At 49.4% G+C, this 13,706-nt stretch overlaps 1 protein-coding gene across 1 annotated transcript in view; it reads left to right on the top strand.

The window, feature by feature from the left end:
* Nucleotides 1-1,031: 1,031 nt before the first annotated feature.
* The window catches only part of Cda5 (Chitin deacetylase-like 5), a 212,279-nt gene continuing 199,604 nt past the window's right edge, over nucleotides 1,032-13,706 (top strand). Inside the window, exon 1 of the mRNA XM_084580600.1 lies at nucleotides 1,032-1,210. Within this exon, the coding sequence (XP_084436726.1) occupies nucleotides 1,129-1,210 (82 nt within the window). The 5' untranslated portion in view covers nucleotides 1,032-1,128. The remainder of the gene's footprint in view (nucleotides 1,211-13,706) is intronic.

Consider the following 13,706-nt stretch of genomic DNA (forward strand, 5'->3'; position numbering starts at 1 on the left):
GAGACAAATCCATTCAGAGGAAGCTTGCATGATAACTGACTGATTAAATGCTGGTAACGAGCGTCCAGAAGAAACCCAGAACGAATTGATGTCGATGTATATTCATAGATTACCGGTCTTATGAACATGGTGCCAGTTTTACCGAAATGCAGAGCTTATAAGCTTGAAAACAACAAATAGGAAATTAGGTACGGCTACTTCCGGCAAGTTGTTATGAGCTTGCATGCGGTTCCTTGAGACTGCACTCAAGCGGGCTTTATGAAACCTGTGGTATACGTTGTGGAAACAACATTATTTCCCCGCAATTCCCTCCCGGTCAGTAAGCACCTGACATGAATGGCAGAGCATGACAATCCGCCTTTTTCACCCGAACGCTCTGCGCATGCGCTCCTGTTGACTGGTTGAAAACAAACCACCAGCCTCAAGTGCGCATGCGCAGTTCGTGTTAGCGACAGGCGCATGCGACAGATGGCAGCAGCTAACAAAGCGCCACGGCGCCAGCACTTGGTATTTCGCGGACGCTCCAAGCGCCAAGCCGAATCGGATCGCGGCTGCGTCTTCCATACGCTTGTGTTTTCAATCAGTAGCAGACGAATTCTCGCCGCTCCTAATAAGGTGGCACATCTTGTGAGAAAGCTGAATTTTCAAGTACATTTGCGTCTTTTCGGAAATTTCTTGCAATTGCGTCTTTCCGGCTGCACTGACATGCACGCAATCGGAAGCAGCCCATGGTCGATATCAAGCAGTGTTTCCACACGTAATGCGCGTCTACCACGATGGTGCATCGAAAGGGTGCTCGTTTTCCCTCGAGCAGGAACACGTCTCGCGACGAGGCAGGTACAAGGCCGGGACGCTTGTCGCACACCTCGCGGCCCCGTTTGTGTTTCGACAGTGTTGACACGTTCTCTTGGAGGCGAGAGTGACCGAGTCTCCTTCGCCGCGTGCTCTGATTTGCAGTGGCGGCGGCCACCCTTTCCCCGGCGACGTTTCGCTTTCGGGAGAGCGGCCGGTTTCACCTGCTAGCTGACTGCTGCCGCGTTGCGTACTCGCCGCTGCTTCGCCGACGCCAGCAGCTCGGTGCGCGCGCGCGTGTGTTGTGTGCGTGTGTGCGTGAGTGGATACGCCGCCATGTCCTGGATTACTGCCGCCGCCCGCTGGCAGCCGCTGCTGCTGCTCCTCGTCCTCTTCGCCGCGGCGCCAGAAAGTGCGGGTGAGTGCAACGCTCGTGCTTCGATCCACACTAACCCGTGTCTCGCCTCGTGTGTACAATAACGACGAGGAAGCCGGGCCTGTCCAGCGGACATCCATGTATCCGACGACCGCGCGCGAACGGCGTTGGTCCAGTTCAAGCAGTCGCCGCACTTCCTCAACGGCACCGTTACTTCGCTCCGCGCATTTTTTGTATCCATCAAACCTGTCGTCCTGGCACACGCCTAAGCGCAACTATTGTCCTCTTGACCGGCAATAATAACGAACGTTATAGCCGTAAAAAGTCGCCGACACTGTAGCAGATCCTACAGAGACATTACGTCAGGCAAGCTGTGCTTCAGCATCGAATGAGGACCTCTTTTCAACTTTCACCTGGATGGTTGTTCGCATGTTTGCTTCTGTATTCGGAAGACTCACTTTCTTATGATCGTTTGCGACACGTCAGCTTTTCTTAAAGTGGAATCGGAGCATTAGGAATTGTGGCTGAGTTCAGAGGTAATTGGTAACAGAGGTAACAACAGCCCGAAAAAACGTAAATAAGATGAACACTCGTAGACGGAGCGCTCACCCTGTTTTCTTGTCTGTTCCTATTGTTGGCGTCCTTTCGCACTGTGCAAGATGGAATGCGAAGGGTTGTGTTCCAGTTGATCTTTCACCTTTCTGTTGCTCGAACTGTGCAGACACATTCCAGGCGGTGAAATGAGGCTATCTTTCGAATCAAGGCAGCGCCTCCGACTGTCGCGCCCGCGATTAATGCGTTATCGTCACACGGCGGAGTTACGCCTGCGGGGATTTCTGGCAAATGGTAATAATAATCGATCGTATCTTCGCTGCTTGATACAAAAGGAAAGAAGAGGTTGGGGGTAAGAGGTGCTCTGGCCGAAGCTTGACATTACTGTCGCCGGCTTTAAACGTCAGCAATAACATGAGGAGAGGAGAACGGCGCAAGAAACAACGATTAAAAAAGGGACACAGAGTGCTGTGATCCTTCTTTTTGACCTTTTTCCTTGCGCTGTTTCAGAGTGCAATACCAACTAGCTCGTCATCTCGCTTTCGTGAACGTTGATAAAAGTACACGGTCGTCCATTTTCTGTCTCAACGCGGTCGCTTAGGGTATACCTGGATGCGCTTCGGTCCCTGTTCTCAAATCGCCATGACACGGCCGCATATCGATTCAGAAGTGCTGTTTCGCATGGCCCGCAAATCAACTTCATTGCGCGGCCGGGTCGGAAGCAATGGTGCTTTGAGAACAGCGACCGTGTCGAAACTAAACTGGACCGTGCTCTATTTTTTCGGCTGGCCCTTTCTTAATGTGCATCAAGATGACGACAGAAACACACGTTAAATTACAATATGCGTGCTGTACATTATGCAAACAAGCGAGGAAAAAATCTGAAAGCTGCATGTCTCACAGAAACGTGGGATGTGCGCCTATGCGGCACCCTAACAACAGCTGTGAGTTAGAGGTGAACATTATTCAAACTGGATAGTAATGAGTGCTTAACCCTTTGAAACCAGAAGTCGACGCGCGAAGAAGCAACTAAGCATCCTAGCTGCTACCAAAAAGTGTAGGAATTAGCTGATGCTCTAAGGAAAGTGAAGCTTAAATATTTCTCATATTCTTTTGCGCTTTTTTCTTGTAGGCACACATCAGTTTGCGCACGAAAGTATCCCTTTATAACATTCCGTTTTCGGAAAAGTGGTTGTTCAAACAATGAAATATTCTCCGCAGTTCAGATGCTTTCATGTGTGGTAATACAAACTGTTAATAATATTTACAGATAAATGTGTCTGTATTATTGCACACTTTGCGAAATAAACAGAGCTGCGTATATATGCTCATAGTATTAGCTGGAAGTATGGGCGAGATTAGTTAAACGCACCTATACATTCCAGCTTGGGTTTGATGAAATTCTTTTTAAATGCTTGCGCAATAATAGATTCCTTGGAATGTACCTACAGATTTTATGCAGAGAAAAGGAGAGCTGCTGCTTTTAGTATTTTAATATGTTTTGCTGGTTTTAAACCATAACGTAAAAGTGGTCTGAAGGTGTCATTGGGGTATTCGGTCAGAGTAGCAGATCCTCGAAGACTGCCAGTGACTCGGCATGAGAAACTTTGTCTTCAGTTACTTATCCTCAGAAGACGCATTCTGCGGTTTCTTCGTCGGCTGCGTGGTTTCCACTCATCTTGCGTCACCACCGTCGGTTGCAGCCCCTTCTTTTGATGCGAAGAGGGCTTTACGGAAAAGAGCTAAAATCCCTTCGTTTCTTCACTAGTTGCGTCCCGTAGACGGAGTCCGCGCCAATGCTGCCCTTCGTTGACGTGCGCCCTGCTATGTCCGTGCTTTTAGGCGCTCTCACAAGGCCGCCGCATTCTCAAGGACTGCGAGCACGCCCGAAGGCTCCGGCGCACTTTTTTTCATCGCATGAGAGCGACGGAAAAGGAGAACTTGACAACTGCGAGGAGAGGGCAGCTGTCGTCAGGTCAAAAACCGCCGAGGGACAACCGTGCTAACGAGGAGGCGTCTGCACGTTGCGCCGTTGAGTAGGTGCTTACGCTTCCTCACTGGCGGCTTCCTACTGCCTAGATCCGTGGTCGGTACAGCCATAAACAATGGCTGCTGCTTCGTTCGTGCCGCGTCAGATGGATGAAGAAATGGCCACTTTTCCACACTGCTTCATCTTTGGAAAGCACAATTGATATGTTCGAAACGAGATTGTAACGATTGTTCAACAGCGGACTGGCTGTCTCCGCACATGCCGATGCCCAGTCGCTGGTCCTGCGGACGTGACAGAGGAATTAAATGGCGAAGCAATTTCTCTTGCTGTACTAGGAACGGACCGCCTCTTGCCAGCAGTATTTCACTGTGATGCTCTTTATTCGCAATCGAGGAGCCGGTTTGAGGCAACACAGCTCCGCCAATAGACCTGACAGGCCGCAAAGTCTGCTCGCTTCGATTTTAGATCAAAATAAGCAGCGTTACGCAGTTGGCACGTTTCCATTCACGGCACCGCGATTTCGGTCATGTCCCGTCAAAATGTATTAGCGATGAAGCGACCGTCCGAATAAACAATGTTCTTTGCTTTTTTTTTTTTTGCGTACAAGTGGGGTTACTGTAGGTGACGCGGTCTTCCGAGTCGCGCAGCTGGTATTGAAGAACCCCCTAACACTATTACGTAATAGCGCATACAGCTCGTTTGCCCCCAAAAGTGACCTTCGGCGATGTTTGGTGTCGAGAGAAAATCCCCACCTGACGTCGCAATAAAGTTGCGAGGAAACCGTTGTTGCGTTCAGGGTGGTGTCATTCTCTTCCGGCTTAAGATCCATCTGCGTCGTCTTTTCCTCCGAAACCAGATCAACAACAACAGCAGAATAATCGAGCAATAGAAAGTTGGTCTTCAAGCCCACCCTAAGCATAAGCGTGCCCTAATTTCCTTATAGAGGACTGCGCCACAACGTAGGGCACCCAAGAGACCTTGTAAGCACCACTATGCGCGAAGCACAAAACCTTCGATGGAAGCACGCGGCTGCCGGTGATGTAGCAAACTTTCTCGCGCATGTTTTCAGCGTGCAGACTGCGCTGCTGACGGCGACGTGCGGGCACGCGACATCGTCCCGTGAGAACGGAACAATGGTCCCGCGGAGCTTTGTTCGTCGGTGGAGGCCTGGTTTCGAGACAGACTGGCTCCCCTTGCAATGCGCCGCCCGAACCAGAGAGCAACAAAGAACGCGACGAGGTTCTTTTGTGCCAGCTTATGTAAATTATAGAGGTTTGAGTACCGCGTATTTTGTTTACGCCAGCCAACGAACAAAGTATCTTCAGAAGTTCCGTGCAACCTAAAGGTAATGGGTGCGATTCTACTTCCATATATAATAACGCGACCGTTGGCGGAGAGTAGATAACCGTAAAATTTGTGACAGGCAGAGCGGCTGAAAATTCTTTGCGTGTTTCCTGGCCTATATTAATGCAACCACCGGCTTTTTGGTCATGTTCCTGCATGCGGTCTTTCCGTGCCCGCATCAACTCACCGGGACTTGCGTTTTACACGTCAGTGGGTCAGCTCACTGTTCAATAATGAAGCGCCGCGTATAAATAAAAATTACGCGCCTGAGGCCGTAAAGAAATGGCGTACGCCAACTATTCTGCTGGCGAAAACTGGTTAACCGCGAACGAATTATTGGAGCGTCCTCTATAAAGCCGCGTTCACAATGGAGAGTGGCGAAGGACACGCGACAGTGTTCCGTGCCGAGCAATGCCTATAGTATTCACACTCGTTTGACGACAAATCTCTCTCCGAACGGGATTTGACGACAGGGCCTACTTTCGCGCCTCTCTTTCGTCTGCTCGTGGGTCACGTATGAGTACTTCCGTCAGGAATGTGCCATTATTTCAGGCAAGACACCCGCCTCGTTGGTTAGGGCGCTCGACTGCTGTACCCGATGATGCGGGATCGAATCCTGCAGCCTCGGTGGCCGCTTTTCGACGGAGGCGAAAAGAAAGGCACCCGTGCGCGATGCGATGTCAGTGTACGTTAAAGAACCTCAGGTGGTCGAAATTTCTGTAGTCATCCCCTACGGCGTCTCTCATAGCCTGAGCCGCTTTGGGACGTTAAACCCCGTAAACCAAACGAAACCATTTCAGCGAGGAAGACAGCCAAAAATCCTTTACTTCAACGAAGACGAAAGGGATGGTTTTGCTTGCGTTGTCGCAATGCAGCAGACCACGAAATTACGTGTCATGCCCGAACTCCGAGTGAATGGCGAAAAGTACAACCGCGAGTTGAGAGGCTTCATTTTCACTCTTTGATGTGTGTCAAACAGCCGCTTGCGTAGCAAGTCGTGCACACATGAACATGTACTCTTGCATTTTCCCGCCGCGGAAGTAAATAAACGTGATGGCCCGCGACTTGAAGTTACGTCGTAATAAATCGGTCAGCGGCACGCTCGAACCGGCGATTGTTCGGGGCTTCGTGGCCCAATTATGTCGCGCGACCCGTGCACGTGGGCCGCCACTATACGTCTTAACGCAAGGTTGACGCAATCGTCGCAAGGCCAATAAACTTATGTAAAATTAGTTTTACCTTCTGTCAAGCTTTAAATACAACTCTCTAGAAATAATTCCTGATTTCAAAGGTTAATTTGTACAACGCTTAGGATTGAGTGGATTAGACTGCTCGCCGCTTTTCCACAACACCTCGGATGATCTTTAACTGTCGGTTAAACATTTTACCCGTATAAGCGCATAACTCTGTCCCCATCACTCTTCTCTGTTTTGAGCTTGCCTTGCTGCTTTGCTTTATCCACTACGCAGCTTCTGCCGCAGTTGGCCCGCTTTCAATCGGGTACAGTGGCGCAGCTGTCTCCCGCGCATCTGGGCTTCTGTCCAATCGGTAATCTTACCATTGCGATTTACCATAAGTAAACTTTAATTCGGCTTTCTGTCACTAAGATTGATACGTTAACGCTAACTTTGCCTTTATCTACCCTAAAAAAGCCGTCTTACTCTCGCTGTTGAATCAGCTTGGTATAGTTACAAGCGCCATCAACCTCTGAATAGTATTCCAGATCACGGTCACGGGTACATGCTCCGTTATCGTTTCTTTTTTACTTTTTTTGTTAGTGTTCCTGCAGTTCCATATTTCGCCGGTCCCACCATTAACTCGGTCACATACCTGTGCCTTGACACCGAAAACGCTTTTTCGTTTCATTTTCTCCTGTGCACCGCCCACTAATTTTGCCGGAAAGCACTTCTCTCCGTCTTCCTCTCACTCGTCCATGTCAGTCTTTGTCGCTTCTCTCGTAGAGAAGGGAAAGGAGAAGCCGGATATGATTGAGTCAGCAAAAGTAAGTCAGATAAGCAAATACAAGCAGAAATAGAACTATGGTCGAATCAGAATTGGACTACGATCGGATATGAATGGAATCGGGACCCGAAGGCGGATCGCCAAACATCATAAAACGGCAGCAGAGAAAGCAGCGACCCCTTCCTTGGCTTTGTCATCGTCTTCACCGCTGTCACTTTTAGGATTATGAGCAACCTTACTAGTAACGCACTAACGTAGCGTAACGTAGTAACGTTACTAGTAAGCATGTTCTAGTTACGTTGATTATGAGGCTGGCGAACTAATGGCAATGAAATACGATTAGGAACTGAATCATATCCGCGAATGAAAGGAAAGTGCGCACGTATTAATCCAACTGACCATGCCTACATTTTCTCTTGTGTACGGAGTTGGAGAGCGAGGGGGGGTACTTCCGATGGCGTCCTTTAACTACGTGGTCGCTATACGCGTCGCAGCGTGCAGTGCGGCAGGAAAGCGGCACTGTCTCCAGCAGCGCTGGGTTTCAGCCGTGCCTTGTGGCGCCGCTGTTTGGTGTCATGCTAAGATAGCAGTTGCAGGAAATGCATTTTATGAAACGATCCAACCGGCAAAGTGATTCGTTAGTTCAGAAACGCATAATGCTGGCCCTTTTGGGTTTCTTTTAAAAGACCTCACTGCGTTGAGATGCACACTGCGCATATTTCCTAGCGAGCAATCTTGTGTTGTCGAATGATTTCACGCTGGGGGCTCCGAGTGCTGCAATATGTTTTTGTCGATGCGCTGTTCCCCTCCAACAGGGGTGTGAGCGTCGGAGGCGACGGTAGCATGTCGGGAACATTCGAGCCATGGTTTCCAAGACATGGCTTGAACACGGGGTCATTTGCCTTGAACCGCCGCCAGTGGGTATGACAAGCACAGGCCGTCCTGCGTTCTGAGCCTTGTTCTTGCACGGTTTGTGGACCTCTCCCCGTCGACAGTGATAAGATACTCCATGTGCTCAGCGTCTCCTACAAAAGGATGCTTGCTAAGGCTCAAGTTTCCCGGAAGAAGAGACCCCGGCATATCTTGACGTCGGCCAAGCGCGATTTGAGGCGGAAGACAGCGTCCTGTGTTCATCCATCGACTTTTGCAGAGTGTCGGTCCTAGACTTCGAGTATTGTTTTGACGTAAGGGCCCCGTGCCGCAGAAAGCCCGGCGCGCGTCTTTCGTGGTGGAATAATCCCGACATGCCCCGGTTCGAGCAAAGATCGAACGCTACCCGAGGGGGGGGGTGTCTGCCGGAGGTGTTGAACGGATGATGATGGGCTGATGACTTCTGTGTGACTCCGGGTCAATTCCCCTCTCTACCTGACAATGGTAGCGCCTACCTAGGCGCACGGAGGGATTTTATACCATACTGCCACATGAGCAATAGTAGCTGCTATGGGGGCTGCTTTTCGTGAGGCTCATGCGCCCTGTGTAGAAGCTATTTTTCGTCCCATCCAAAACTACTGGCTATAAAAGCGTTGCGTTACGTGCCCAAATGGCTACCGACACCATATCATCATCATATATATAAATAAATATATATATATATATATATATATATATATATATATATATATATATATATATATATATATATATATATATATATATATATATATATATATATATATATATATATATATATATGTATATATGATCACAATGATCGTGATTTTGGAGGACGGAAAAGTGTCGGTCTCTGCGTGCGAGGGTGAAATTGCAGCGCAGTCAGTAACAATTAACGCGGCTGGAGCAAGCGCGACGCTGCCTGCATCTCTTGAGGCTTAAGCGGGCACTCCTGGGGGAATCAGTGAGGCACGGTGTCAATGAAGCCCTCCAAGACATTCACTGGCGCAACGCCTTTTGTTCTGCGCTTGCGCGACGGTATAAGTTCTCCAACTTGTCGTTTTTCTCCAGGCTAGTCCGCAACTGTGGCTCGAAACAGTCACTGAATGACTGCTTCCTAAAACAGAGGAACTTCTCGCCTAGTCACTTTGTAATGTGCTGCGAAGCGTTAAGTCCGATCAGTACCCAGCCGTGTCACCTGCCTATCGGAGGGGGCTCGTGATTTTCTCATTATGATCTCTGCTGTTTCGTCAGTGGGCGTGTTTTCGCAGAGTAACAATCGGAGCATTTGGCGAGCTACGTTCACTTCACGCGCCAGTGGTGCTGGAGCGGAAGAGTGTGCGGCTTCTCTTGCCACGTGTGTGTTCTAAACTTGGAAGTGGACGAAGAGGCTGAAAATAGCATCACGCGACACTAAGGGGAGGAATATAATATATATCGCAGTACGGCACTTGAGAAGCGAGCCGAGAAGCAAACTGTAGCTCACCCTAACACTGCTAAAACTGGGAAGAGGAAACGCTGAGTGGGTACGCAGCGTATAAAATGCGGGAGGCGTAACAGAATGGATTAAGAGAAAGCAAACTGCGAAATGGGCTAAATGGCGCGGTGCGGCAGTATAATTTTCAGATGCAGGGATGAAGATGGACCGAATATGGTCCACTAATTTTGGTTTTGTGTTAAGGGTGGATTTTCTAGCTTCACGTAATTTGCTAGAAGATAAGGAATTCATAGTTGTTGGTCTGGCGCCTGAAAGGAAATACTTTTCACATCGTCACTCGCATCTGGCGGGCAGCAGATGCCTCTCGGAGAGTGGCCAAGAGGAAAGAGTTATCTTGTCCGGCTTAGAAAGACGACTTGTGGAGGCCATTTCTTGGCCGCCGGCAGATACGGCCTTCACTCAGTTTGTTTCCGGCGAGTGTTTACAGGTTCTTCTCATCAGAGCGTTCTAATCAGTCGATGTAGCGGCACTTTAAACTGGAACAACATTAGCAGCAATTCCACGCCTGTTCATCTCTCGACCTGCTCCGCTTGGGACATTTCTTTGATCCTCTGCTTCACCTTCAACCTTTGGCATTTGTCGCTGTCTCGGCGCAAGCTAGATTCCAGGCTTCGAGACCCTTGCACGGACAAGTTGGCCGACAGAGCAGATAAACCTAATCAGCATAACCGGACGGCCTGTGAGGTCGTGCCCCCTGCAACGCGACAGCGATGTCCTGCTGGCAAAGTGGTTTTCCGCTGTTTCACTGCTCGCATTCGGCCGAGGGCATATATCCTCGCGCAAGACGCTCGTCTCGAATGCATCTCGGCCGTAGTCGGACCACCCATATCACGCCGCCTTCGAGCGCGCCGGCGACTCTGGGGCCAGCCAGTTTTTTTCTTCTTCCCGGTCGCGATATATTCCGCCGATGCGCTGGGTTATGCCATCTCGGATGGAAACCGTACGGACGGGTTGCCAGTTATCGCTCACCCTCTTATTTTGAAGAATGCAGAGTCATAGGTGGAGACCAACGTGAGGATGGCAACAACAGCAGGTTCCAACGAATATTCCCCCTTTTGCTGCCCAGCGCACCGCACAGTTACGAGCTGTTTTCTCATTCAGTATGCGACCTTCACGAGTCGTCATTGTTCTGGTGCGGGGAATGATGTGTGACGGTCGGTGGTACTTCAACGAAACGATTTCGGCCGTGATATGGTAGCTTCTCTTAACCAGTCCCTTCTTGTGGTTTTGCGACCCACCTGAGCATTTACTTTCCTAGCCATGGGTAGCTGCTTCCAAAGATCTAATAACGAAAACTTGACGAATCCTATGACGTCAATCGCCGGTGTGCGGAAACAAAAATGATAGAGTTCTTCTGACAAATTGCAGCTCCGCGCGATATGCGATCATCCGTCTGCAAGTTTTGACGGCACCTGCCACAGCAGCCTAGACTGAACGACCGATCGCTGCCAAGGTGTTGACGCGACAAACGCAGGCCAGTGGCCATCAGTGTACAAATGGAGGATGCTTTCCCAGTGTGCGTAGCGCATTGCTGTACAGGGAAAAGAAGTATTCACGGCACGTGCAGCCGCTTTCGAAGGCTGGTAGCATGTTGGCCAGCAGTGCGCCGAGGGAGTGTGGCCGGCTGTCCGGCCGGAGCGCCGTTCCGGCCGACCTTGCCCGCAACCAGTTTGGCGGATAACGGGACGCTACATTCCTGGCGGACAAGTCGGGCACGGAGAGAGGGCCAAAAAAGTCGGCCGCGGCGGCGGCGCGCGCTTTTCTTTTCTGGGCGCTCTTCCGGCCCATGCTTCTCCCTTTTCGTCAGCCGGGCAGCGCGATTTGGAAAGGCTACCAGCGGAGCCCAACCGGTCGTGCAGGCAATGATGGCAACGCCGGTTTTCGTGTTACGAGTATTATGACTTGCTCATGTCTTACTCCACAGCCGTGCCGCGTTTTGCTTTCATGCCAGTACATTTTCAACCTAGTAAGACCTCAGTGGCGACCAGTGGAGACACTGCGCAAAAACTGTGCAGAAACCTTCACTCGTTTCGAGCGAGCAACGTTTCGTTCAACTAATTTCGAACATCTCGCTCAGCCCCGGAATAGACTAGCAACAGTTACGCCGATAAGGCCTGCAACGTAACAGTTACTCATCTCACAAGGCTGCCTTCGGTCGTCCGTAGTCGTTTGCATTGTCGGTTTTATTTTTCTCGCTCATAATATTTTGAATAGATTCCATTCCGTGCAACAAATTCATTGACACCACATGCGAGTAAATGGCATAGCAGTAGCATCACATCTGCTTAACCAGCCCCGCTGCGCTCTGCTGCTGTATCAAATGATGCAAGTTCGATCCCAACCGCGGCGGCTGTTTTTCGATGGAAGCGAAAAACGAGGCGCCGTGCGATTTCAGCGCACGTTAGGGACTCACATGGTCGAAAATTCCAGGGACCTTCATTACGACGTCTCTCACAGCGAGAGTCGTTATGGGACTCTAAACCGTACACATACTAACCAACTGAACCAAACCAAAATTTCTGTAAATCCAGATATAAAACATTAGCAGCCTGCATGAAAATAAATCTTATTGCCCTCAATGTGTAACAAAAATGGAGTGCAGCATACCGGTAGAAACTGTGCACAGATTTACACACTCTTCAAGCAAACATGTTTTAGGGTTGTTTCATATTTTACTGAAACAACGCTGATTTCTAATTGTGGCAATTCGTTATGCAAAAGTGGGGTGCCTATAGAGTACAGATGGAACGTAAAAACTGATTATTAAATTTCAGATTCGCAATAATGCGAAAGCGTGCACGCTTATTCCTAGGCTAGCTTATTTGTTAATTTCTTTATTCCTTGTACAGAAGCTCAAATAGGGAAGCATTTTGGAGGGGTTAGATTTGCATAAATCACAAAAGAAAAATAGCGCCGATTACAGGAAACAAGCAAACGAATACAAAATGTAATTTGAAGTAAAAGGTGCTGGGGCAGGGAAGATTTCCGCCGGGAATGTGGCATATATCTTCATTTGAAGATTAATTGGGCACGGGTAGCTTGGGTTATGCTGCTTTCGGATGCAGACGTAAACTTGCATTTCAAAATGTCGAGGAACATAAGCCACCTTTAGCAGCCTACGTTTCAATGCAGATTAGTATGAGTCGATCTGCGACAGTCGTGCGCAAGCAGACGAATGCTCGATGACGTCTGTTAGGAATTGGTCGTTAATGAATTCGAGGAAAAAAGCGGATGGCCTAAAAATGAATCTTTGGGGAACACCTGAGTTTGCATAGCTTATAGGTCGTAGCCTCTGATATCGAGCAGAGTTTAGTTAACGTGCTGCCCTGCTAAGTGTTGAAGACCCTCACCATGAGCGATGGTGCTGCAGGCGCAGACAATCTTGGCATCATGCTTTGCCTTGTTGGGATGGGCGGTGTTTTTGAAATAGCCGCGCAAGGAAACTCTTGCGCGAACGTGTGGAACTCCATGCCTATTGTTCTAAAACTAAAGAAAGAAAAACATGAAATTGTATTGCATTCATTTGAAATAATTCTCCACGAGCGTGGTTTGATTTGGTTTAGCGTACAGGGTATAACGCCCAAAAGCGACTCTGGGATGACGTTAGTGGGCAGTCCAGAAAATGTGGAGTTCTGGGGTTATTTGACATCGACATCGCATAGCCACGCTTTTCACCTTCAAAACACGGCAGCGCCACCATCGTGCTTCAGCCCGCACCCTTGGTTGCAGCGTGTACTTTTTGATTCATTTAGCCAGTCGAATAGCAGGATATCGGATTCAGCATTGAAAATTTTCAAATATTCGTTCAACGACAATTTGAACATTTCGGTTCCAAAGCCGAGTCCTTCAGATATCAGCCTATAAGAGCGCCACACTATCGCATTGCTATAGGTTGCCCCTCATGGGACTCAAGACCAAACCACTGCAACCCGGCTGCTTCTCCGCGCGCCTGTTCGGGAGCTCTGCTGGCTCGCGATGCAAGAAAGAGATGCTGGATTTGTTCCCTAGGAGAGAGAGCAAGTTGGATATAGTGTAGGAGAGATCATTCGATGTTTCAAAATGGAACAATTGCGCCTAGGGGAATGGCGCCATATTGAAACCAAGACGTCCAGGAAGTGCCTTGGCTGCCATTCACTGTCGGGGTGGAGCGCTACCCCGGGCATTCCGCCGTTAACGAAGGCAGCGGAAGCGGCGATGTTGACCGCGCCCGGCCCCGGAGGCTGTTGCGCCCCAATTAGGGGCGGCACGACTTGATTTCTTTCTCTTTCCCTGGTCGCTTATCGGCGCTGTCTTTTGGACTG

This window comes from Amblyomma maculatum, chromosome 10 (genome assembly GCF_055883805.1).
Source record: "Amblyomma maculatum isolate TAMU_Amacu chromosome 10, ASM5588380v1, whole genome shotgun sequence".
Lineage (NCBI taxonomy): Eukaryota > Metazoa > Arthropoda > Arachnida > Ixodida > Ixodidae > Amblyomma > Amblyomma maculatum.